Source organism: Caloenas nicobarica, chromosome 2, assembly GCF_036013445.1.
Source record: "Caloenas nicobarica isolate bCalNic1 chromosome 2, bCalNic1.hap1, whole genome shotgun sequence".
Classification (NCBI taxonomy): domain Eukaryota; kingdom Metazoa; phylum Chordata; class Aves; order Columbiformes; family Columbidae; genus Caloenas; species Caloenas nicobarica.
The window spans coordinates 162,912,448-162,939,428 of NC_088246.1; the positions used below are offsets into that span (position 1 = coordinate 162,912,448).

Genomic DNA, 26,981 nt, shown 5'->3' on the forward strand with positions numbered 1-26,981 from the left:
AGAGATGACAACAGTCACGCTATCCACACAAAACCATCGAGCTTGCACGGTGCGGGGAAAATCTTCCAGCAAGAAAACCTATGCCAGCTTTGCAGGTCTGGAGCTTGATTTGAGTTTCAGCCTCCTGCCAGCACAACCAGGCTTTTAGCAGGCTGGAGAAGGGGAGTTTGCTCCAGTGCTTTCTAGTTTCGCTATGATCCTGAGCGCTGCCGTCAGTGGCTTTCTGCATCCCTGCATCCTCGCCGCTCTCGTGCATGTCAAATTGTGACAAGGTACCATTCTCAGCAGCGTGGCTCGGGGCTGAAAGGGATCAATGAAGCCAGCCGCCTCTCTGCTTGCTGCTTCATTCCCAGCTGAGCCGCGCATCCTTGCTGTGGGATCTCGCCCCTCTCCCTCTGATTGATCTGGATCCTGCCCACCAGGGAGCTGTTTACATCGACCCCCGATGAGAAACCATCTGATCAGCAACCCATGAGGGCTGGGAACAGGTTGTTCAAAGGAGAGGGGGCAGCATGATCTTAAACATCAGCATTTATTTATTAGCATTAATTTAGCCACTAGGGCACCAGCCCCCTCTCTGCATTAGCATCATCTTTATTTCCCAGAGGCTTCCTCCTCTTCTGCTAATGTAAATCCAAGGCAAACCCTCTATACACCCACATAAATCAAGTCAGAAATCACACCGGTCCCACCAGGGTGGGCTTTTGTGGTTTGTTTTACATTTTATTTTACTCCCCACCTCCCAAAACATGTAGCAAACTAGCATGTAATGTGACAGGACATCTATAACAGCTATGGACACAGAATAATGATGAGAAGGCGGTGAACAGCGCTGCAGCATTCCTGATCCAGGTTCCAAATGACCTTCAGGAATGAGCAGATGCTGCTTTCCAAAATTTGAACTGGGGAACAAGGGAGGCACTCCATGCATTCAAGGGGCTGTCAGCTCTGCTTTTCTTGGCTGCTCCACTTTCATGAAATGCTCATTTTGCAGATTGCAGAGGGGAAAGGATGCCAAAGGGAAAGGAAGGAGCAAAAGAAAGCACCGGCAGAGGAAAAAGTGCATCTAGCTGAACTCACACCAACTAAATCTTCTCATGTACAGAGCAGCATCCTTTCAATACATACAAGGGGCCTATAAGATAGATAGAGACAGACTTTTTAGCAGAGCCTGTTGTGATAGGACAAGGGGCAATGGTTTTAAACTAAAGAAGGAGAGATTCAGGCTGGACATGAGGAAGAAATTTTTTACGAGGGTGGTGAAACAATGGCCCAGGTGGCCCAGAGAGGTGGTGGATGCCCCATCCCTGGAGACATCCCAGGCCAGGCTGGACGGGGCTCTGAGCAACCTGAGCTGGTGAAGATGTCCCTGCTCATGGCAGGGGGTTGGACTGGAAGAGCTTTGAAGGTCCCTTCCAACCCAAACCATTCTATGATTCTATGATCCCCGTGTGCATGTGTGCTGCCTCTTGCTACTTAGCACCCTCCCTCTCAACTGCTGATTCAGAGTTAATCGATGTACAGTTCACAGAATCACAGAATGTTAGGGATCGGAAGGGACCTCAAAAGATCATCTAGTCTAATCCCCCCACTGGAGCAGGAACACCCAGATGAGGCTACACAGGAAGGCGTCCAGGCGGGTTTGAATGTCTGCAGAGAAGGAGACTCCACAACCTCCCTGGGCAGCCTGGTCCAGTATCTGTCACTTTCATTGAGAAGTTTCTTCTCAAATTTAAGTGGAACCTCTTGTGTTTATATATTTATTTATATTTATATTTATAATTTATTTATTTATTTATTTATTTTTATATTTATTGTCTTTATATATTTATAAACATTAATGAGGTCACCCCTCAGTCTCCTCTTCTCCAAACTAAAGAGACCCAGCTCCCTCAGCCTTTCCTCATAAAGGAGATGTTCCACTCCTTTAATAATCTTTTTTTGCCCTGCACTGGACTCTCTCCAGCAGTTCCCTGTCCTTCTTGAACTGAGAGACCCAGAACTGGACACAATATTCCAGATGAGGTCTCACCAGGGCAGAGTAGAGGGCAAGGATAACCTCTCTCGACCTACTAACCACCCCCCTTCTAATACACCCCAGGATGCCATTGGCCTTCTTGGCCACAAGGGCACAGTGCTGGCTCATGGTCATCCTGCTGTCCACCAGCACCCCCAGGTCCCTTTCCCCTACACTGCTCTCTAATAGGTCATTCCCCAACCTATACTGGAACTTGGGATTGTTCCTACCCAGATGTAAGACTCTACACATTGCCTTGTTATATTTCATTAATTTTTTCTCCGCCCAACTCTCCAGCCTGTCCAGGTCTCGCTGGATGGCAGCACAGCCTTGTGGCGTGTCAGCCACTCCTCCCAGCTTGGTGTCATCAGCAAACTTGCTGATAGTACACTCAATTCCCTCATCCAAGTCATTGATGAATATATTGAATAGTATTGGTCCCAGAACTGACCCTTGAGGCACTCCACCAGATACAGGCCTCCAACCAGACTCTGCCCCATTGACCATGATTCTCTGGCTTCTCTCCTTCAGCCAGTTCACAGTCCACCTCACTACCCGATCGTCCAGACCACACTTCCTCAGTTTAGCAGCAAGGATGCTGTGGGAGACGGTGTCCAATGCTTTACTGAAGTCAAGGTAGACCACATCCACCACTCTGCTATCATCTATCCACCTCGTTATGTCCTCATAAAAGGCTATGAGGTTGATCAAGCACGACTTCCCCTTGGTGAAGCCATGTTGACTGCCCCTAATTACTCTCTTATCCTTGATATGTCTTAAGATGGCACCAAGGATACGGTGTTCCATCACGTTCCCAGGGATGGAGGTGAGGCTGACCGGTCTATAGTTACCCGTGTCCTCGTGCAGTTGTAGGTTTGAAGTGAGTCTTTATTTTGGTTTTGGTGTTTCCCTGAGGTTCTGATCACGGTATACTTGTGCCAATGTCAGCAAGGTTCAAAGCTCCGTCTGTCTGTCTGAGGAGCAGGATTGGACCATAACAGACAAGCTAACACAGCCAGAAGTAACCTGACATTATGGTGGTTTGTACAGCCACTACCACGTCTGTATTGCCCAGGAGAACATTGTTAGTATGTTTGAAAGACATGATAAAATATTCAGGGTTTTAGAAATGTTAATCAAACAACCTCCTCCAGTTCCTCTACCCCGCTCCTTACTCTTACGTAAACTAGGTCTTAGATGCTCAATTACAAAATGTGAGTTGCTTGTGCTAAAAGGAGGTGGCAAGGCATAAGTGACCTTTCTCCCGGCAGTCCCAGAGCGGTGATGTGAAATGGTGCAAACACATAATGTGCCGCGATGGAACAAGTATCTTCGGTGCTCAGCAGCTGAGCTGAAGGGTGACCTGCTTCACCTGCTTGCAGTTTGATGGCAATGTATTGCTGAGCTCTCTTGCTTTTGGTTGCAAAGAAGCAGGTGCTAAAGGTGCTCTTCCACTGCAAGCTCGCTCACCATTCCTTTGGAGTTATTTGGCAAAAGATAGATTAGGAAATGCTCAGTGAACAGACAGCCCCGAAGCACTCAGAAGTTCCCCTGGATTCAGAATAACCTCAAAATACCCCCAGAATTCACTCGTACAGTGCCAAGCCCTTCTCAGAGGATTTCTTGCACCCCTTCCCCTTTACTTCAGTCACCACAGGACTTTCCATTTTTTAGGGTCATTGCCTTTGTGTTTAATGCCCCTTTTCAGCTGGAAACGCTGGCACGTGAAGCTATCCAGAGTTCCCAGATCCAGATATATCTGTTACTGTGATCCAGTTGCATCTGTGAGGACTTTATTCTTAAGAGATTTGTGGGGGTTTTGCTAAGTGCATTGAAGTAATTTGTACCTTTAAAGGACTGCATCTCCCTCGTGGTTACAGTTAATCTTTAATCCAGCATCTTCATCTTTGCCTGCAGCACCTTAATTTGGCTTCTTGATTTAATTTCTTTTACCGTCTGCTACCTCCTCCTATTCCCAGCCCCTCTGTCATCTGTCTGATTTATTTTTCATTGTCTCTTTATTTGCTAGCCCTGCACTCAGCCATTACAATTTTCTGATTTAGGTTTCAGAGAAGTAGCGTACCCTGGAGCTAGTGTTTTGGTGATGAGAGAGCCATAGCCATCCTTCTTCCCAATCTGGGCCTCCTGTACTTTTCAAAATAGGGCTGGGACATCAGCAACAGTGTTTGCCTGCTGTTTTGAAAAGTGTTGTTTGTAGGTAGACAAGATGCAGCCTGTGTCTCCGTCCCTGATTTTGCCATGAAAAGTTGGGAAGAGCATCAAGATCACTGGGGCCATTTCAGAGAGGGGGAGGCTGAAAAAAAGACAACACATGTGACAGGAGATCTGGACCAGAGCTGGGATTTGTAGGCTTTTTGTGCAGAAGTAATAACACACTTTAATCTTCCTCTTTAATTTCAGTCTCATGCACCTGAGCAATGTTTAAAATCCCCAGCTGGAGATGCAGAAGCAAGCCTACTGCCCTGACGTTGCCAGGGTTTGGTGTGAGCAGCCATGGGATGACGGTTGTGGTCATCTCTGCATGGTGTGGCCTCACCCGGACCACTGTGTGCAGTTTTGGGTGCCACAGTGTAAAAAGGATATAAAGCTACTTGCGAGCGTCCAGAAGAGGCTACGAAGTTGGTGAAGGGTTTGTAGGGGAAGCTGTATGAGGAGCGGCTAAAGTCACTTGATTTGTTCAGCCCGGAGGAGAATGAAAGGAGATGAAAGGAGACTGAGAGGAGACCTCATTGCAGTCTACAGTTTCCTCACAAGGGGAGGACTAAAGGCAGGTGCTGAACTCTTCTCTCTAGTGACCGGTGATAAGAACCGAGGGAATGGCAGGAAGATGTGCCAGAGGAGGTTTAGCTTGGACATTAGGAAAAGGTTCTTCACCCAGAGGGTGCTGGACACTGGAACAGGCTCCCCGGTGAGGTGTCACGGCCCCAAGCCTGACAGTGTTCAAGAAGAGACTGGACAATGTCCTCAGACACACGGTGTGAACTGTGGGGTTGTCCTGTGCAGGGACAGGAGTTGGACTCGATGATCCTTGTGGGTCCCTTCCAACTCAGGACATTGATTCTATGATTCTATGATCTCCCATGTCAGCTAATCATCCTTCTGCTCTGGCTGAGGGCTTGGGGTGGAGTTCTGAGTTCTTTTAGGCTCCATTGGTGTCATCTAGGAAAATGGAAGTGCTGAACGGCAAACAAGACGTAGGTAGTGCTGTGTATTAGGCAGTCTTACCATGCCCTAAAGAGGACGTGAGATATCTCTTACCAGGTGTCCATATTGCTCTCCCTGCCTATAAACCAAGTGCATTTATACATCCTTGACTAGCCAAAGGGAGCGTTTCCAGCTTGTTAACTGCTGCCTGAAATGTCTTACATTTATTTTGGCATCTGGTACACTCAGCAAAAGTGTTTACTACCTTCTTGTCCCATTCTTCCCATGAGACTAGAGCATGGGACCATGATGTCCAGGCACAGAAGACGGTGTATTCTGCTAATGTGCTCAGTTCCTCTGGGGATTTTCCCGGAAATGTTTTCAGTGCATCTGTCGAGGCTGCTGCTTATCACCTCGATGTGCTGAATAGAATTTTCTGTGTAACCAGGAAACTTTCCCAGTTTCTCAGAAATGATCGTAGGATGTCTGGCTGCTGTACAAAGCAGAGAAAGAAGGTTGCCTGGACCACATATGGGTTAATGCCTGCTGTGGAGTCCCATAATTTTATAAACAGAAAAGCAGAGTACCCATCTGTTGGACCATGATCCAGTTTGAATCTTCCTAGCGTGAGAAGGACAGTCTGCATAACCAGCCACAAATCTTTAACGTCTCAGGCTTCTCCTAGTAATTGAGAAATTACAGCTGGAAAGCTGATATGAAAGCTGAGAGGATAAGCTGAACATTTCTATGTCCAGCTGGAACACACACACTCTTCCTACACGTTTGCTAAAACAGGTGATTTCAGCAGGGTTGTGCAGTGTGGTACAACAAATGGATGGCAACCCATTCAACACAGTCCTAGCTCTCATTTTTGTTTTTCAAGATTCACCAGCACATTTCTGTGCAAGTTCTCCAGCCAAGGACACCCAAGGAGGTGCCCCTGGAGAGAACAGTCCTGCAAAGCCTGGATAAGCAGCTGTGGATGTCACGTAGAGGTAGGAGGGAGACAGATACATCACTCATTGGTTTCACCTTGTCCTTTGTTGGAAAGAAGCCCTATATGATAATGAGACCAGCCGTCTTACTGCTCACCTTTCCATTCTCCTGTTGTCCCAGTGTTACACTTCCTTCCAGTTGGGAAAGTCAGCTTCAGAAGGTCCCAATCTCTATTTATGATACTTTCATAGTAAATCTTGTTTTCACCTATCTCTCCCCTGATACCTAATGAGCTATTTATTTCACAGATATTCTAGTGTAGCAGGAAAGCTCCAACAGTGCAAATTGGCCCAAAAGTAAGATTAGGAGGTATAGCCTGTGCGTCTTGCATTGGAGAGGTTCCAGAAATGCTGTAATGATGCTTTTAGCTCTGGATGGTGATAGCAACTTTAAGAGCAGAGGCTAAAGTCTTGGAGGGATAAAACATTGATCTGTTCTGGAAAGTAGTCCAAGGTCATCTTCTGCAGTCACTGACAGGTGAGCCAACCTGATGATACCAATGCTTGCAGTGTAGCTAAATCTGAGAAGGATTTTTCTTTTTTTCTTAGAGCCATGAAGTCACAGGATTATTGGGAGCTGTAGGCTTTTCTGTTTCTATTTCATAGGGTTCTCTAAAGGAGCTTGAAAATGTCATTCTTTTAAAGGAGAAAAACCAAAAGACAAAGAGAATTTAAATATGCTATAAAACAATCCCCCAAAACCAACAAACAAACAAAATGAAACAAAAAAAGAAACCCTCGTGATGCTTCAAGCTAAATTCCTGAAGTTGTGTGAGATTTGAACTGTGTTACTGTGGAAGAGATCAGATCTGTAATTATTAAGCAAACACTAGAACTGGGGTCAGGAGGGAATATTTCTCCAGGTTCAATAAGCAGGAGCTATTGAACTGGTTTGCTATGCAACATGAATATTGTGACATCTCACAGGGATTTTCTCCTTTTTTTTTTTTTCTGCTTTTAAGGCCAAGGGCACTAACAGTGTCTTTGATTTCTCCAGCTCTTCTCTAGGGCCCATTGTAGCCCATGGTGTCAGGTCTTCTGTATTAAAGCTTTGACATTAGTGGCATATGTTGAGGACTGTTCAGTGGCTTACCTGGTAGGACACACAAGGCAGAATGGTCCTTCTGGGGGTCCATCCTGATGAAACATCTGTCCCGCACCTGCCTTTGGAAAGGAAGTTTGTCAGGGAAGTGCAAGAAAATTTCAATTGTGAAGTATGGACCCAATGGCCAAGTTCTCCTCTCCCATCCCACCCTTCCTTGTGCACAGGGACAGGTCTTTGGAGACCCAGGTGTGGTGCAAGTTTCATCTCCAAGAGATGATGTCTGCATTTCAGGCCTTCTTCTGGAGGTGTGGAGCAGGGATGCAAAGGACGAGAGTGCTCATTAATTACCAACCACATGCTCTGGATTTTAAACAGCAGCCCAAAGCCCAGAAGGCTGACGATGCTGGGAAGTGCTGAGCTTCCTCTCCAGTGGGATGGCGTGGCCTTCTGATGAGAGTCATTACAGCTCAGCATCAGCTGTATTTATGGTGTCTGAAAAGATTATCTCCAGATAATCTTACGGGTATTTAGCCAGCCATATGCTTTATTTCAATGGTAATATGTATTTCTTTATGCGTTTTAACATTGTTTATGTTAATTAAGTCTTCAGACTGGATGCTGCATATGGGCTGTTTCTCCTTTTTTTTTTCTTTTTTTCCTGTGGCTAATTTGCAGATAGTAAGTAACCTTGTCCCCTGCAAAATGCTCCAATTTAGTTAGCCATGATTATGAATCCACAGCTGGCAGAGGGCTTGCTTTTAACCTCCTTGTAACTTTCTCTTCCTCTCCCTCCCCGCCCTGAAAAAAAGAAAAAGACCTGGGAAAAAAATCCCAAATATCCCTCATTTCCCATAGGTCATGAATCTTTTAATAAATCACCATTTTCTTCACTTTACTTGTATCAATTTTGAGGTCAATCAGCTTGAAACACTTGGAATTAGGGGCCTCTAAAAAAAAAAAAAAAATCCTGCTCTGATTTCATTTTCCTTGTGCCAAGCAACTGGATCAATAGTAGACTTTTTTTTTCCTTTTTTCCATTTTCATTGTTTTTCCTAAAGAGCTAATTTAATAGTTGCTAATCTGATTATTGATTCTTTCCTACGAGGAGAAAATTGTTTTGTTCAGTGCCAAGTCTATGCTGTCGAGGTAGAGGTGAGAAAAAGGGCATCAGTGCCAAACAAGACTCATAAGGAGACAGAATGATCTCAGCAGTTGACCACAAAATTTTAGAGCAGCTCCAGAGAGCTTTTATTTTCTTTTTTTTCTTTCTGTGAAAAAATTGGAGAATTCAGTCAAAGGATGGATGAATTTATTGACTGGGAGGAAATGTTACTCAGTAGTTTCAAGACTGAATGTTTACTCCAAAGACCAGAGCTCTAATAGTGCTGTCTTACAGGACTGTATCCATTCACATCTCCTTTGTGTGCCTCAGTTTCCTTATCATAGAATCATAGAATAGTTTGGGTTGGAAGAGACCTTCAAAGCTCATCTAGTCCAACCCCTGCCATGAGCAGGGACATCTTCAACTAGATCAGGTTGCTCAACTTGACCTTTGATGTCTCCAGGGATGGGGCATCTGCCACCTCTGTGAGCAACCCGGGCCAGTGTTTCACCACCCTCATTGTAAAAAATGTCTTCCTTACATCTAGCCTGAATGTACACTCCTTTAGTTTAAAACCGTTACTCCTTGTCCTATCACTATAGGCCCTACTAAAAGGTCTTTCCCCATCCTTCTTATAATTCCCTTTAAGTACTGAAAGGTCACAACATAGTCTCCCTGGAGCCTCCAATTCTCCAGGCTGAATAACTCCAACTCTCTCAGCCTGGCGTTCTTGCCCCCTGATAATTTTTATGGCCTCCTCTGGCCCCTCTCCAGCAGGTCCATATCTGTCCTGTGCTGAGGACCGCAGAGCTGGACCAGAGGGGCGGAATCACCTCCCTCCACCTGCTGGCTACACTCTTTGTGATGCAGCCCAGGATACTGTTGGCTTTCTGGGCTGCAAGGTAAATGAGGTTGATGAACCTTAATTTCTTCGAACTGAGTGTAGGAAAAATGATGGACAATTAGTTCTTTGCACTGGAGCTTCAGCCTTCAGTTTGGGCTACACAGATGTCACCGAACCGGTGCTGCACTTCAAATTCAGAGACACATAAATGCATGATTTTTCTAGGAAGATAAGTTTTGCTCCAGTAAGCCTAGACCCACTTATCCACTTGCTGGATATGTGAGATGTCTCACAGGATTTTCAGTAGCATAACTGAGAGCTCAGCCTGGCTTTGAATCAGTGGATTGATCACAGAAAGGCAAAATTATCTCCTGGATAATAGGATGACATTTGTGAAAGTTTTACAGCATTGGTTCTGTTCTTAGGAAGGTCTAAACTAACCAAAGTGTGATTACTGCTTTGGCACTGACAGTCCAAAACTTTCAGAGCAGCTAAAGTGTTAAAGATCGATTTTAGCACATATTTTGCCTAGCATTTAATTTATTTCAGTGTTTACCTATCTGGCATGTTATCCTTTGTGATTATTTTAGCAGCAAATCAAATATATATTTTTTAATCAGCTTGTTTTGTTTTGTTTTTCCTTTTTCTAAAGGTGCAGACCTTTTCATGTCCTTTTTTTCCTGTGAACCATCCACTTTTTAATCCAGCCCTGAGGTCTTGCAGAAACAGTGACTGACACACTTGCTGCAGCAAAATGATTGTACATTTTTTTTTTGTCCTGAGCTATTGTGTAGAGCCAAAGTGTTTGAAAGGCTCTCTGGGGCAGCCTTTGGCTGGAAATGAAAATTGCTTTTGGGAATCCCACAAAAAGGATTAACTTTGACTTCATCTCTGGTTCGTTCTCCAAATTAATAACCAATCTGCCAGCTGGACCCGTGCCAAGCACTTACATGACCTGCTTGGTTAGTAAAGGGGGAACAACCCATGTGAAGCAAGAAATATCAGAGAACCAAAGAATCACTGAGGTTGGAAGAAACCTCTGGAGATTGTTTGTATTATTTAAGTCTCAAATGTATACCCCATTTTTAAAACCTCTTCCCACAACTAAGGCTCTCCACTTGTGCAAATTCCTATTCAGGACAGCATTTCTATGTAAGAAAGTCCTTAAACATGTGCTTAGCTCCTATTTAAATCTACAAGACAGTGCTTAATTGCTTTTCCCCATCAAGTGCTCGAATAATGTTCATAGTCATGTTGTAACATACGGTGAAACATTTTCTTGCAGAACATCATTGGATTTACACTGGAGATATTATAAATCTGACCATAGACATTAGAGACAGAACCAACTTGTCAGGTTTCCTACTAACCCTTCCAGTACAATGTTTTTTACGCCAGTCTGGTTTGGGGATTTCTACAATTCCTCTTTGGTTTGTGATCAGTCTGACTACACTGTTCTCTAATATTCTGCCCACGTTTTCCCTTCAGCACAGTTCCTCTTTTTTCCCTCCCCTCTTGACACCTCCTGGAAATAATTCTGTCTCCTGATTAATATACCTAGTTTCAATATTTGCAAATACCTCAAATTCTGCTCTTTTTCTTTGCCACTGAGCTGTGGGCATGGGTTTTCCATTACAAACCCAGTGCACTTTTCTGCGGAATCAAAGGGTTTGCTGTAGAAGATAAAGGCTCGGTACTGATCTACAGATGAAACCTGTACACACAGGTGTGCATACACAAACACAAACATATACCACTGTTTAAGGACCTGTTCATTAAAATCCCATTTTCTTCTGCAGCTTAAAAGCAGGTCCATGATTGAAATATTTTGCGTACAAATATACAATATCGCTTTTTTGTAATTTGAACAGATCACAGTGAAACAATCTTTATATTACAAAATTCAGTGGTCAAATAATTTAGGATTTGAAGTTTGCCCTGAACTAGGAGGCTTTTGGTAATACTTGGTGGCTGAACCTTTGTCTGGGCAAAACACTCTCTGTGTCCAACAAGACTGAAACTCCCTCTGATGTGATTCCCTGGACCAGGGAGAGAACCCTTTAGATCTCTCTTGGTGGTATTGAATATGTCATCTGCAGCAGATGTTGCTGGACAGGCTCAGACATTCAGAAGCCAGAAGTGGGACCACCCAAAATCACAGTACTGCCATTATTCACGATATTTCACATCAATACAATTGTGATTTTGAAACTTTCCAGTTGCAACTTAATCACGCATTTTTAGGAGTTTCTCAGCAACTATGTGGACTAGAAATTAATTTTAAGATAAAGAAATACAGGCTGAATCCACAAGTTAGACTTGAATGAAGGTTCATAGTATCATGTCCAGATTGGGAATGAGACAGCGCTGGAACCTCACCTGAGTGCCATGAGTGAAGCGATGAGCAAACCTTTGGATGATGTATCAGTTAACCCTTGTGATAATGCAATGTTGGATAAATCTTTAGCTCAGCTCTTTGAAGACCGAGCTTAGCCTGCCTCTTGCCACGTGGTAGCACATGGACAGTGAAAAGAGGCTGGTGACCCTTCTGGCATGTCCTCCTGCCCACAAATACGTGCCCTTAACCCAACTCCAAGCCGTATCCCGAAAGGGTTGCATAGGTGTTTGTATCAAAAAGATTGTAGGGCAAAGTGAACAGGTGATTAAACAAATTTACAAAGAGGAAGGAAAGAGTGAGAGAAGAGTTACTCTTCTTAGCAGCTTTAAACCATGGGAATGGACGTGTTTTTTGGAGTACTCAGCATTTGAATATTCTGCATAGTTTAATATCTGGTAATAATTGATTAATAATTTCTGGTAGTAATGGAGGACAGATTTTTATTTTCTATTAAATGTCATAGTTGGACTTATTCTGAGGTGATTTACACCAAGTTTCTGACTCAGCACATCCCCCAGCAGCGATCCTTTATGTGATTTATAGTGGCTTTTAAGGTAAAAACTGGATAGCTTTGATTCAATTGATTTATTTGAATCCAACTGGATAAATAAGCAGGCATCAGACTTGTCTTATCAGAACAAAGGGCAAGTTGTGATTTTTTTTTTTTTTTTTTGCCTAGATATCACTATGTGCTCTTTCTGTATTTGCATCTAGAAATGGATATCAGACAGTGCCAAGTGCAGCTTTGGCCCTGGATGGACTTTTTTCTGATATTGCATTCAATTCTCTACTGTCAGCTTTTCTGCCGTGAGAGTGTGAAACCAGACGCAACATCTAGAGAGTGTTATTTGGTTTTTGATACCTTCCCTGGGGTTTCCTGTTTTGTTAGGCCTTTTGATTTATTTTGCCTTTTTTTTTTCTTTTTAATTTTTTTTTTCTTTTGGATGAGGTTACTTCTGTTGATACATAGCCCAGATCTGTCTTAGTCTACTCTGAAAGCTGGTAAATGAGTAAAGCTGGTCTTTGGGATTGAAAGTGATTTTAAGACAATTGTATTCACACATTTCAGGAGAGTTCAAATTGCTTGGGGGCAGGCGTGTACGTGTGTGTCAATATACACATATTTGATGCTTTAAGAAAGATAACTTGCAGCGTGTCTATCTGTCATGAAAGCCTGCTTAAACATACGATGTTAAGCACAATTAGGAGCCATTTTAAGAGCATTTTTTTAGATATTCACAAACCCATAAATGAAAAAAGATAAGCACAGTACTAAAAAAGCCTAAACTAAACAATCACGACACAACAACCAACCAACCAAACAAAAAAGCAAAGACAAATAAACCAATATCTACAAAAAACGACAGCCTGGTTTAGAAGGGAAATAAAAGCTGTTGTAGAGATATAGACAAAGGAAAAATTGATAGTGAGCATTACAAATTAGAAGCTTGAAAGAAACAGATAAAAGAAAAAAAAAAAGATGGAAGAATGTTATTGTTCAAGACGGTTAAAGAGAATAAAAAAGTAAAATTTAGAGTATAAATAAATCCTAATGGTCTTAGTTTGTTACTAGCTAGAAATGACAGATTTATTTATAATAATGAAGAAATTTCAATAAACGCCTGTATTCTGTAATTGGAAGAGAGCCTGGTTACTTACTCCACATCCCAGGCTAATGAAATACTTTTCATTACAGCAGAAGCTAGGAAACATGCTATCCATCATCTAATAAAGTAAGATGTTTTTTAAGAGAAAAAAAGACAGAGTAATTTTGCATGCAAGAGTCTTCAAAGAGCAGGCTAAGGCTAATCAAGGATTAGTAAAAGAAGGGTGGAAGCGTTCCCAAAATCTGGAGAGAGGAGCACAACAGCCTGGATCCAGAGCCACCTGCCTCACATCTGTCTTAGGCACAATAACACGCCATGTGACAGGGGATCCAAAAATTAGGGGATTGTGGGTAATATTATGATTATAATTGAATAATAGCACATTCATTAAAACAGAGAAATTAATAGCAATCAGCTTATGGAAAATGGATCTTGTTGAGCTAAATTAATGCTTTCTATGACAACGCAGAACTGGTTGGTAGAGTCTGAGCATTTGTCATTATTTGTACACATCATAAATAAGGCATTTGTCTTGGTGACAGTGAATAAACAGAATGACTTGCTAATGCAGTTCTTGGAAACAGAGCTGATACATAGAGGGGAGAATAAAGAATTTGTGTTGCCTCTGAGATTGACCTTGGACCTCCCAGTCACTTCCATGAAGGGTATTGGTGAATTGCAGAAGGTTCATGGAAGAGACCAGAGAACATGCCTGGAGCTGAGAGTCTCCAAGAGACGATGTGACTTAGCTCAGTGAAGAGCTGACTATCCAGGGAAGACAGGTTTATGTCCCATCAGCTGGGTGGACATGCAGTAGGGTCCAGACATTTAGAAAGACTTCGATGGGTGGGCACCGGAAAAAGACAAAAACCAAAAAACAAAACTTGGATGGGCACTAGAAAAAAAAACCAAACCAAACAAAACAAACCACAGAACTCTTCTGTGTGTTGCTGACATCTTCTGCAGGTAAATTTGTTCGGCTTTTTATTTTTTTACTGCGAGAAGTGCTTTAAACCAAAACTGAGAGAATTCAGGAAGGCTCAGTGTCACGTGTTAAACTGGATTCAAGTAGATAATCACAACAGAATCAACAGCGTGTGTTGATGCTCTGTTACCCTGTTGGTACCAAGCCTGTTCTCTCCGTTTTCTTGCACGGTGGTTAGGGAGATGGAGTGAAGCTCCGTCTGGTTATGTGAGGAACACGTCACTGTGTGCACAGGGTAAAACCTACAAAAAACTTCTCTGCAACTCAAGGCACGTCTGCCGGAGTCAGCAGTATGGAGAAGTCCAGGCCATCTGTGATACACCTAAGGCTGCTGAGCAGCTTGGCTCCATCTGGAGCTGCCTTGAGCTTGCTGCTGGCATTCTTGCCTAGGTCCCCTCCTCTGAGGATGTTCAGATGTGGAGAGTGGACATCTGACATCTATGTTCCTCCAGTGAAGGCATATGGCATTTTTGCTCTGCCTCCACATCCCGTTCGAGGCTCCAGTGAAGCCTGGGTTATCCACATGGATCCTGACCTTCTCATCTGTTGCGTTTCTGTACTTTACCCTCTGCATTTGTGCCCCGTACGTGACCACGTTTTGGGAGGGGGGTCTGGACAAGACGCAGAAGCAATGGGTGGAAAAATAATAGTGATTTTTGGTGACAACTGTACCTCAGCATGCAAATCAGAGCATGAGATTCCCCTTTTCCCTGGCTTAGCCTTTAGTGCTCACTTGGAGATGGGGCTGCAATAACTTTTCCTGATGAAATCATCCCATCTATGGGACAATGGCCAACTTCACGTTGCACTTTTCCCACCTACAACCCTTTCCCTATTCTACTGCTCTTCCCCAGGCTGAAAGGATACCATGAGAAAGCAGGGACTTTGTCCCTTCGATCTCTTGGGGTCCCTCTGACCATGAGGCACCCCTTCCCAGAGCTTGGGAGGGTGGGGAAGGTCTGAGGGGGGTCCTGTCATGGGCTATGGAGACAGAGAGCTGGGGGGAGAAAAAACAAAGAGCAAACAAACAAACAAACAAAACTTACTAAGAAAAAGGAAGGAAGGGGGTAGAGACATCTGAGGGAGTGGGGAAGGTGTGAGGTGGAGTCACATATTTTGATTTTCAGAGGCTGGAGGGTGCTGCACTCCCGTGTAGGGATCATGTGGCTGGGGGAGGTCTATATGGGGGGATATGTTTATAGGGGGTGTAGGGCAGGAGTTTGGAGGGGGTATATGGGGAGCGCGACAGGGCTATGGAAGGGAGTGAGGTGTGTATCAGAATGTGGGACAGGTCTACAGGGTTATGCATCCATTTATGGGACATGTGGGACAGGACCATAGGGTTAGGGAGGTGTATTTTGGTTGCATAGGACAGGGCTATAGGAATATTTATCCATTTATGGGATGTGTATCAGAGCTATAGGGTTATATATCCATACAGTGGGTTTGTGGGACAAAGCCATAAGGTTATGCATTCACGTATGGGACATGTGGGACAAGGCTATAGGGTTAGGGAGGTGTATATGAGATCTGTGGGATGGGTCTATAGGGTCATGCATCCTTATATGGGGTGTATGTCATAGGGCTTTAGGGTTATGCATCCACATAGTGGGTGCGTGGGATAGGACTATAGGGTTAGGGAAGTGTATATGAGATATGTGGGATGGGGCTACAGGGTTATGAATCCATATATAAAATATGCGGGGCAGGGCTGTAAGGTTAAGGAGATGTATATGGGATATGTGGGACGGGTCTACAGGGTTATGCATCCTTATATGGGGTGTATGTGACAGGGCTATAGGGTTATGCATCCACATAGTGGGTGTGTGGGACAGGGCTATATGGTTATTTGTGCATACATGGGATATGTGGGCTATGCGGTGCATATGGGGAGACTGAGGCAGGGCAGCCCGGGGGCTGGAGGGGGACGTTTACACGGGTGGGGAGCGATGGAAAGATCCTAGCGGGGCAGAGAACTGGTGGGCGGGACAGGACCGGGACCAGGACTAGAATATCCAGGTCCGGAGCGGGGTGTGGGTGATGGGATGGGGGTGGTGATGGGGGCGGTCGGCGGAGGCGGGCGATGGAGGCGGCGGGGGGCGCGGTGCCCGCTCCCCGCCCGCCCTGACGGCCGCTCTCCCCCTCTCCCCGCTCCGCCGCCCCGTCCCTCCCTCCCTCCCTCCCTCCCTCCCTCCAGCAGAGCCTCCGCCTCCGCCTCCCCGCCCGGCGCCTGGTCCTGGCGCGGCTGCCGAACGGTCCCGCTCGACGCCTCCCGGACTAAGTGCCTGTGTGACCGGCTCTCCGCCTTCGCCATCTTAGCCCAGCTCAGCCCCGACATGGTGAGTCCCGCCGGCAGAGCCGCGGAGGGAGGAGCAGGGGGCGGGGGGGGACACGGGGGACAAGGGGAAATAAAGAGGGAGGGAAAGGGACGCGACCGGGATGGAGCGGAGCATCCTCGGCGTGCGGCTTTCGGGTACCGCGGAGAGGTGCCGGGGACAGACCCCAGCCCTGCTGCAGTCCGGTGTCGCCGGGACCGTGGCGACACGGCGTGAGGTTTTGCATCACCCTCCCCACCTTCATCACCGCCCTTCCTCTCCCCTTCGTCCCCCGACCCTGACCGCAGCTTTGCGGAGGGGGGACATGCACATTGGGGATGCCGCTGCCCTGCATCCCCCCGTCCCTCCATCCCTCCGCTGTGCGTTTGAATATGAATAGTGTTAAATGCGGGGTTGACCAAACCCCGTCGGGCGTGTTCACTCCCGTGAGCTCCCCACACAGGAAATCTTTGCACGTGTCTTATTTTGGGGGGGTTGATCGCCTCGCACCATTCCCTCTCCCTTCCACAGCTCGTTCGTGTCCCCCTTGCTGCCTCAGGGTCCCTTTCACTACCCCACTTTGTTTTTTTGGGGCATAGGGGCTGTTCCCCACTCCAGAATAGGGGACAGCAGAGGGGAAGAGTTGCGAAGTTTTGGCCACTGTCGGTGACACGAAGCTGGTGCCGCGTCTCGGACGGAACCTCTGGAAAAAAAGTGCGAGATTCCTAGAAATTATAACCGGGCAGCTGCACCCTGAGTCAGAGAGCGGGGTGGGTGCCAGGGCACCAAAGGCAACACCAGGGTGGTCAAAAGGGGCTTTGCAGGCTCCTCTCTTCCACCTTGTGCTTTTTATTTTATTTTATTTTTTTAAAAAGTAGCTCATTCCTTTTTGGATAGTTTCCAGGTTCATAGAGTAAAGCCCTCCCTGTCCCCTCCACCTAGCGCTTCTCCAACTGCCTGGGCACTGGGAGTTACTGGGCCCTTGCAATGATTTACTAATTATGCCTTGCTTCTTAAATGCTGGCTTAATTCAGCCAAAGGGAAGGGGAGAGGAAGAAAGGAAGGGTGACGGTGGTAAAGGGTGGGGGGGAGATCACATTTTCCAAGATGAAGGTTTGGTTTATTATTAGAAACACTAATGTATTTGGTCCACTAGTTACCATGGAAACAACATCTGCACTGAAGTGGGTTTAAAGACACAGTGTTGGTTGTGTTTGCCCGGGCCCTGTGCAGGCCCAGCCACTATCGTGTAGTGAAATGGGCTCTGGGATGTCAGGTAGAGCTGCTCTCGTGGTCCTCGTGAGAGAGGCACCAAGCTTCTGGTCTCAGCAGAAATGCGCTGCTCAAAGGATGCTTGGAGATAGGACCAGGACAGAGTTTTTGCTTGGAAGGGGCCTGGAAGGAGTTGATTGCATTCATACTGGCATCCCTGCACTCATCTTTTTTATTGAGTAATTTTTTTTTTCCTGGGCAGGCTGGGATTTGAGTGAAACCGGGTGAGCAGGAAGGGAGCTTGCTAGGCTAGCGCTCTCCAGGAGTGGTACCCAGCCTTCTCGAGGTGGCCAGGCTGAGCTCAGGTGAGCCAGCTGGGACTATCTTCTCCAGCTCTGTACCCTCCTGCTCTGTACATGCCCTGTGAGCCTGCAGGGCTGTGTCCTGCCAGCAGCAAGGCTTAATCCTTCAGCACAAGCTACAGCAGCCTAAGTGTCTGGCTCCAGAGGTTTTGATGACCACCAGGATGATTAATGGCTGAGCCTTGTCCAGTGCGGGAAGGACTCCATGCTATTGTTGCAAGCAACCCAATCCTGAAAAAGTTTAAGGAGGTTGCATGGCCGGATAAAATATATTGTGATTTCTGCTGCAGAAATACTTTTAAGGCAAAACCTGAAATGAAGCCAGCCCACATGTGCAGCTAAGATGCTGGTGAAGGTCCTCTGCTAATCCTTCTTCTGGAAGCAGGCAGGGGACCAGACAGTATGGGAAGAGAGAAAGGAGTCTTTGGCTTGCCTAAAACAGAAGTTTCTCTAATGGGGCAATGAGACTTTATATTCACATTGTGCTTGGTATTATTTAACTAAGCAGCTAGGAAAAAAAAATGGTTAATTTGACATGGCCAGATACTGCTACTCCCTCAGCTGTAGGTGTTTGGAGTGTTATCTGGATAACACAGGGTTGGTGTAAGCCCTTTATCATCAGTGCAATTATTTTAGCATCAGAGAGTGGGCTTGGCTGTAGGAGCATGCATCTTCCTTCCCCTAGGCATGTTTTATTATATCTGCAACTAACCTCTCAGCTAGTCCCTTGGGGTTTAGGCCTAAAATTACTTCCTTCATCCTCTTTCCAACTCCGCTGGCTACTGGTTGTGTTATATTTTCACAACTCATTTTTTTTGTCCCAGCCTGGAGTCAACTCATGAGCATCAGGATCAGTCCTTTGGCCACACTGGGGCCTGGCTACCTCCTGAGTCCCCCCACCAAGCAAAGCCCAGAATTTGTTGATGCCGTAGAGCATCGTTCATCCAGGTTCTCGTGGTACCACCCTCAGTTTCCTGAACAAGTGTCATTCTGAGCAAGCCCATGCTGCTTCCTTTCCCCAGAGGTGGCATCTCGTCATCGTCGGTGTCTGTGGTGGTGACATTTATAGTGCAGTTTTTCATGTGCCTTTGGAGCTCTCAGGACAAGAAGCTCTGTCCGCCTGTGTCATTAATATTATTTATTGCTATAAATCTCCCTTCTGGAGTCTTTGGCCCTGGCAGCTTGAAATATTTGTAACCCTGGTATGGGAACAGTTTCATTGCAATGAAAAAGGACCAGGAAAGGCTTTTGGGGATGACTGTTGCTGCCCAGGCAGCCGATTCGGACTTGCCAAGGACAGACTTTTCCCTGGCTGGACCCTGAGAGTTGCTCATGTTATGGGGAAAGGAAGCAGTTTTCCTTGATTTCAATGAAGCTAGAGGCTGAAAATGTCGTGTTTTGAATCAGTTTTAGAGACAGATGTCCCTAAACCATGATGGAGCTGTTCAGATCCAGCTCAAAAGCAGGAGTTGAAGTTTGACTCTTTCTCTACTTCTGATTTCGCTTGGACGCTGCTGTTTCGAACAGATAGAGCCAGCCTCTCGCACTGGTTCAGCACGATTGCTGTTTGACCATCATGAAAGATTAAAACCCTCTTAAATTAAGGAACATAGACAAGCTTTTTGAGTCTGTCTTTTACTTTAGGTTTTATAGTGTGCCTAGCTTGTTAGGGCAATGGTATTGACATGCTCTGATGCTACACTTGCATAATAGAAGTGCTAATGAAGAATAAGGGCAAAAGGAAATTGCAGAGCCAAGTGTTCAAACTATACCTTTGCAAACCATGGTCAGGCTGATTAACAGTCTTGTGGTGGTGTTTTTTCAATATTCCTTGCTGGTATTTGCAATTTCTTGGAGATGGGAAGGAAAGAGAGCAGGAGCCTGAGGATGTGCAGGAAAGCCTTTCGGTCTTTGGTTGTCTTGTTTGATTTTGGCTCATGTTGTCTCTCTTACCTAGCAGCTTATGATTGGTTTTTATAAAGTTGATCAAGCTTTAAAGATGGGTTCTTACAGAACTTATGACTGTAGTAAGACTTTATAAATAAAGCTTTCTCCCCCTCCTTACTATCATCATCTGCAGAGACGAGGCTGATCAGAATTGGGCATCTGAGCTCTGCTCTCATTTCTAGTGTTAGCAAAAGTTGAACGATGCTAATGGCAAGAACTTGTATGTATGCTGAGTTTGTGGTGTCCATGCTGAATTTTTCGAACATCTTGTCTCCACAATGGTGTTTAGCGACAAGCAAATGATTAGTTGGAAGGGCTGTACAACACCTGTGTATTTTTGTGGAGTGTACTGTAGCAGACCAAACTACAGAGCTGACTTGGAAGCCTGCTGTCAAAGGCAGGTGAGTGTACCCAGCGAGCAACCTTGACCCTGTGATATCCCAGGATGTTGCAAGAGGATTTTTTTCACTGTTACCTCCAGTCTGCATGAGTGCAAAGCACCTTTCCTGGCGTGCTTCCTACCCAAAGGGACAACAGCTTCTGAGCTCCTCTTTCAACTCACAAAATTTTCTTTCTTTTCCTGAAAACATCCCAACTTTGTGTGTGCAGCAGAGGAGAAGAAATCTTTTTTATCCTGGGGAAATAAGGAAGCACAGAAAGTAGACTTTCAGCATATATCTTGGCTGAGTGGGCTGTAGGAAGGGAATCAACATGCAGGTCTGGTTTGTTCTTGCTCTATCTTCAAGATCTTCCTCCTGAAAAGATTCCCCTGTGCTATGGGAGGTCTGTGTACTTCAGGGAGCCTGCGCAGACACACAGTGGGTTATTTTAAAGTCCTAAAACTCTGTAAGGCCTCACTTGCACAGGGAATAGACCCAAGTTTTCCAGCAGCATGTTATTCCCCTGGAAAAATGTTGATGTTAATAAATTAAAATAATTTGTAAGGGTGTAGCTGTTCTGACAAAATTTTGATGGAAAATTATAACAGTGTTTCACTTAGATAAGACCAGAGCACTTTATTTGGAGATGAATGTTTTAACATTTATATTCTACCATCGTTTGTCACGTGAGATTTGGAGTCTAGATAAAAGAAAAAGAAAGCCTTTTGCATACCTCTAGAACAGCCATTTCTCACATTTACTGTGGTTTTCAGGTTTCGTTAATAACGGTGCTACTTCTCCTGCAGTATTAACTCTTTGATTCAAAATCTGGACTTTTCTGTTGAAGGGAAGTTCTCAGTTTCGCCCAGCTTGAAGTCTGAAGGCATCAAACTACTGCAGTTTGTACAGGGAGTCTGAAAAAGAGCTTATTTGACTGGTGGATCTGAGTGTATTGGCTTAAGCTGCAGGACGGAGATGTTTCTGTGCCTGTAAGTGAAATTGTGACCTTGTGCTAATCACTTCGTTGTTTTCTGCTTCCGTTTCTCCAGCTGCAACACCCTTGCAGGTGACATCCCAGGCCGTGTGCATCTGTATTTGCACAGTGCCCCAAGCCTGAAGGGTGCTACAGAAAGCACCAAGTGCTGTCATTTCCCTGACAGAGCATTAGAAACCTCCGTTTGCTTGGTTAGCAAGAGCCGTGCCAGGGTGAACATTGCTGAGCCACAAACATTCGGGCTTTTGAGGTCCAGATTCTCTGTAAGCCTCCCGTGCTTGTGCCATTGGCACCTCTTCCTGCAATCACCCTGTTCTCTCCGGGATGCTGCTGTGCATGGAGTGTCTCTCAGGAGCTGAATGTACCTCTTGCTGGGGAGCCCTTGAATTCAAAATGTTTCCTAAAATTTCCTGGGGATTTGTGTTCTTACTGCTGGACTCTCCCTAGATATGTAGAGGCCAAAGTGGGACTGATGAAGAGACACTCCAGCTGGACTCCTGCCTGTCTCAGGAGAGCTTTGGTGGTGGGACTGGGGAAGGTTATGGTGTAAGTGCTGCTGGGGATTTCTGGAGTTTGCCCATCTCCTGCTCCACAGCAGGAGCAGCCGCTGTGTTTTCTCAGGGGTGCCTTTCCATGAGGTTTGTGGCAAGCCCGTAGGAGCAGGCTGTGATTCTGCAAATCACAAGCTTGTTTTTCCTTCGCTCAGCAGGGATGTTCTTTTCACTAAACCCAGTATAGTCCCCCTGAGTTTCAGCAGGCATTGATAGCATAGATAGAGTACAAACCAGCTGGGCAGATGGTTTTCCCCTCTCGCTCTCTCTTGTAGTATGATTAGAAGGTAGAGCAGATATGTGATGCCCTTAGGTGGCCAAATGGACCAACCCACAGTCTAACTTTCTCTTAAAAGAATTGCATTATTTTTCAAATGTGGCCTCTTAGCAGAGGAGCCTGAATTGTGATCCTACATCATTGCTTTGCTGAAAGTCACCTGCTTTTAAATGTTTGCCCCATCATCACTGACCTGAAGTCTGTCAGTATGGATTGCAAAGTGGATTTGGGCTAAATCTCATTTGAGTTTGGAGAGGATCTGGGGTCGATGTACGGATGATTTATACTGGGTTTTTAGAACAAGGGGATTTCTCATAGAGCTTGTGCTGGGCTTCAGGTGCCAGGGAGCAGAGTAACCCCAGGTTTGTTATTTTGGTGGGAGATGTGAACGAAGATTGCCATTGCTATATGCTGTACTCAGTATCTAAGAAGGGATCCCATCAGCAAATAAGTGATTGATGTTTGAATATATATAGGAAAGGAATCAGAGACAAGAGTGATAGGAAATCCCTTTCAGTTCTGTGCGTCTAGGAGGGGCAACACTTGAATATATTAAAAGAAGACAGGTAGCACACATAGTAATAATAGGAGGATTTGGCTCAGCATAATAAGCAGTCATCCAGCATCCCACCTCCTTCGTGGCTGTCTGCAGATTCGGCTGTCTGTTGATCCAGTGGGTAGTTTGGTAGATATTCAGAGCTGACAGCTTTCCTCTGCCGAGTTTCTGCTCTGCGCTTGTGGATTCACTCAGGTCTTTAACTCACGACAAAAAAAAAAAAAAAAAAAAAAAAAAGAAAACTCCAGGCGGTGGGATTGCAGCAGCGTGGGTCTGCAGCTCTTCCCCCTGCGAGCTGGAGCCAGCGAGCTCCGCACAGCCCTGGCAGTGACTCTTCTGCAGGCAAATGCTGCATCACCCTCTGTCTCTTCATCGGAATGGGACGTGGGAGAGGAACATGATCAAGTGCCTGAGAGCTTAAAAACCTTTGTGGGATTCAGTGCTTCAGCGTGAGTAATATTAACCCAAATTCAGCCGTCGGTGTAAAGGCAAGAGCAGCACTGGCATGAACCAAGTGACCCCAGGAGCAGACCAGGGCTGAGGTTAGTTGCTTGTCTTCAGTTGAAATTAAAGACACCCCCTGCACGTTTGAGGTACCACGTGTACAGGCGTTACTGAGGGGTCTGGTGCTTATTTTGAGCTGCAGCGCTTAATGGCTTGTTGCCATGAAGGCAGCTTAGCAAGCGTGACAGCTGCCTTATTACCCAGCCACAGCTTACTGCTCTGTGAAAGGAGGTGTGGATTTAAGCCAGGACACGAAGGTCTTCCCAGTTTCTACTTTCCCCTTTCTTACGAGCTCAGAAAGCAGCTCTCAGACTCAGTGTGTGCAGATTTGAGCCATCGAGGGCCAGAAATGTGAACGAAGAGGGTGAGTGGTACCTCTCCGGGATGCTCTGCTCTGTGTTCAAGGAGAATGACTGGTACGGTATGTGGGTGTGGGAGTCTGTGATTTTGTGTGTGGGAGAGGATGATGTGTCAGAGATGTTTAACGTGGCACCTCCACACTGGCGGTGAGCGGAGGTGGGGTCTGTGAGACAGTTTGACAGTTTTTCTCAAGGAGAAAAGACTGAGGGGAAAGAGGATACCAGTCTTCAAATGGGTAGAAGGTAGCTGTGGAAAGGGAGTAATCGGCTTTCTGTGTCTGGTGGGGATTGGACTCAAATTGCAGTGAGAGAGATTTAATTTAGGCAAAAAGGAAAACCTTCTGGCTGCAGGGATAGCCAAGGACCGAGAGCCCAGCCTTCATCAGCAAAGGTTTTCTTGAACAGGCTGGGGATGGTTGAGATGGTTTTGGGCCAGGGAAATGGGTGAGCTGAGCTTGTCAGGTCTTTTCCCACCTTCTTGCTTATAATTCTGTAAACCAGATCATCTTTTTCACCACTTCTTGCTATGTAAAAGATAAAAACGTAGCAGAGATGTGGCATGTTGCTGGGAGGTGGAGTGGGATGGAGGCAGATGGGGAAGATCTGGTGGGCTAGGGCACGTATTTGGAAAAACCACGGGGTCTGTCCACAAACTGAGGGACCACCTTGCATGCTTTCTGTATCCTGATATAGCTGTTGTTCCACTGTTATTTTATATTTATCATGTGTTATTTGGACCACTGCATCACCTGGGAGGCTTAGCTGTGGAGCACGACTTCAGTCTGCTCAGAGCTGAATGAGCCACAAAGCCACCCCCAACCAACATAGGAAAAACACAGATGAAATTTTCCAGCTGAAATACAAGGGTGCTTGGATCTGGGTGGGTGTGGGGGCACATGTAAACAGCACGAGGGCATTAGTCATCGCGATCCGCAGCAAGTCGTGGCACATCTGCCGTTGTCAGGCTTGTTTTTTAGGCATTGCACCAAGGAGGGCTTTACAGAGGAGGTTTAAAGCAGGAGCACTGGATAGTTTTCTAAGTGTTGTGGGTTTTTTTTCTGGGGAGCTTCTCTCAAGGCAGAGGACGGCGTGGGAGACATCACAAAGGTGCTCGTTTGAAAATGGTAACAAGTGGGTGATGGAGGCTGAGTTTCATGGGCTCATCAGGGGTGGGAGTCAGCGCATTAGTGCAAATTGAGATTATCTTCATTTTCAAAGCACTTCAAGGACTAAGCACGTTGTGTTCAAAGAGTCAGTCGAGCTGTTCAGCATTGCTTGTCTTGCTTATACCGTTCTGAACCCATCTCCATAGTACTTTGGCCCGGAAAATCCCTTTTTAGGTAATTTTGGCAAGCTGCTTCACCACTGCGCGCTGTCATGCCCTGCCTAAAGGCTGAGGTTGCCCTTGAATTCCCATGCAGTAAGATGTGGAAATTAAGTTGTTATTTTTTGTTACAACAAATATCTAGTTATTTAAATCAAAATTACCTCAGTTTCTGAAAAGCTTATGCCCTTCATGCTTTTCCTATCTATGAATAGCTGAATAGACAAATCTACTGGCCAGATTTTCACAGTAATGTCAATCTTTGAGCAAAAATGGGCAATATGCATGGAAAACAAATGTCAGACTTGTAATTATGAATATTTGATCTTGAAACTACCCTTGAAATGGCAGGGCTGTCTAAGCTGGAAACTGGGATTATGTTGTGTGTGATAACAGTCAGTCAGAACAGTCTGCAGCTCGAGTGCTCACTAGCTACCTGCCCTACTAACCACAAGGATATACAGAGTATATTCAATAGATCTGTGAAAAAAAAATCACTCCGCTTTTTTCCCACAAGCAAGACAACGCTTTCATTTTTCATGACAAATTCTTCTTTTTGCTCTTCTAAATATGGCAACCATGTCAGCCATTCCCCAGATGGGGAATATCCTACTACTGGGGCCAGTTTTGGTCTTGTTTATAACCATGTGGTACAGTTGTAAATCCAGGGGCTGTTGCAGTTTTACTTCCCAATCACTCAGCTGTGGATGAGGTGGGTGTCAGGGCCAGAAGCTGATTCCTTGAGATTCCATGTTGAGGGAATTAGCACCAGTAACTTCCCAGTAACCAGCTGTGTATTGCACTGGGTGGGCGGAAACATTCTGGATCCCATGGGCTCTTCAGATTACAATGGGAATAAAGCTGTTGTTATCATCATAACAGTGTACAGACCATCTGTTAAATGGCTGAAATCCCTTTATCTCCTTTTTGAAACCGAGCTCTTGCCAGTGAGCCCCTGAAAGCCTCAGGGAACTGATAATGAACTGGAGACATCTTTTCCTTCACAGTTGTTGGTTTAACCTTAGTTCGGGTCAGGAGCCATTGCTAGTGAGTGGATCTTCAGTGGTAGAACAGTAAGAAATGGGAACCTTTACCTGGGTCCTGCAGGAGAGGAATCACATCTGCAAAGGGAGTGAATGAAGAGAGGGTTTAAGAGGTGTTTTAGGGGTGGCTTGTGTAGTCTTTGCACAAGTGTTCACACAAAAGAATCATAGAATAGTTTGGGTTGGAAGACACCTTCAAAGGTCATCTAGTCCAACCCCTGCCATGAGCAGGGACATCTTCACCCAGATCAGGTTTCTCAGAACCCTGTCCAGCCTGGCCTGGGATGTGACCAGGGATGGGGCACCCACCACCTCTCTGGGCAACCTGGTCCTGTGTTTCACCACGCTCATTGTAAAAAATTTCTTCCTCATGTCTGGCCTGAATCTGCCCTCTTCTAGTTTAAAACCATTAGCCCTTGTCCTTTTGTAACACACCCTTCTAAAAAGTCTGTCCTCATCCTTCTTATAGGCTCCTTTTAAGTACTGAAAGGCCACAATAAGGTCTCCCTGGAGCCTTCTCCAGGCTGAACATCCCAACTCTCTCAGTCTGTCCTCCCAGCAGAGCTGTTCCATCCCTCTGATCATCTTGGTGACATCCTCTGGCCCCTCTCCAACGGGTCCATGTCTTTCCTGTATTGAAGGCCCCAGAACTGGATGCGGTGTTTATGGCTTGTGCTTTGGATGAAGCTTTTTCTGAAGGGATGGACTTCAGTGGGCAAGGGTGCTAGAAAGGGAAAGGGAAAACAGTCATTTGCTCTCCATGGTGGTAGGCAGCAGGGTGATATGAGCATCTTTGGCAGAATTCTTCCTCCAGACTCCATGGCTTCAGGTGTTCCCCTGCTCCTCAGCTGGGTCTCTCCCAAGGGCAGGATGTGTGGGCCTGGAGGAGGCAAGTGTTGTCCCATGCTGTGGGTAGAGCTGCCGGTCTGGCATCGCTCATCAGCATGACATTGATAAAGTAAAACAAACAGCGGGCCGTTTTGGAAAGATTTGGTGAAA

General features: G+C 45.7%; 1 protein-coding gene across 2 annotated transcripts in view; it reads left to right on the plus strand.

Moving 5' to 3' along the window:
- The window catches only part of ADGRB1 (adhesion G protein-coupled receptor B1), a 213,245-nt gene that overhangs the window by 110,643 nt on the left and 75,621 nt on the right, over positions 1-26,981 (plus strand). Inside the window, exon 18 of one of the 2 annotated variants that reach the window (XM_065627733.1) lies at positions 16,359-16,497. In XM_065627733.1, the coding sequence (XP_065483805.1) occupies positions 16,359-16,497 (139 nt within the window). The remainder of the gene's footprint in view (positions 1-16,358; positions 16,498-26,981) is intronic. The other variant, XM_065627734.1, reaches the window with a different exon arrangement.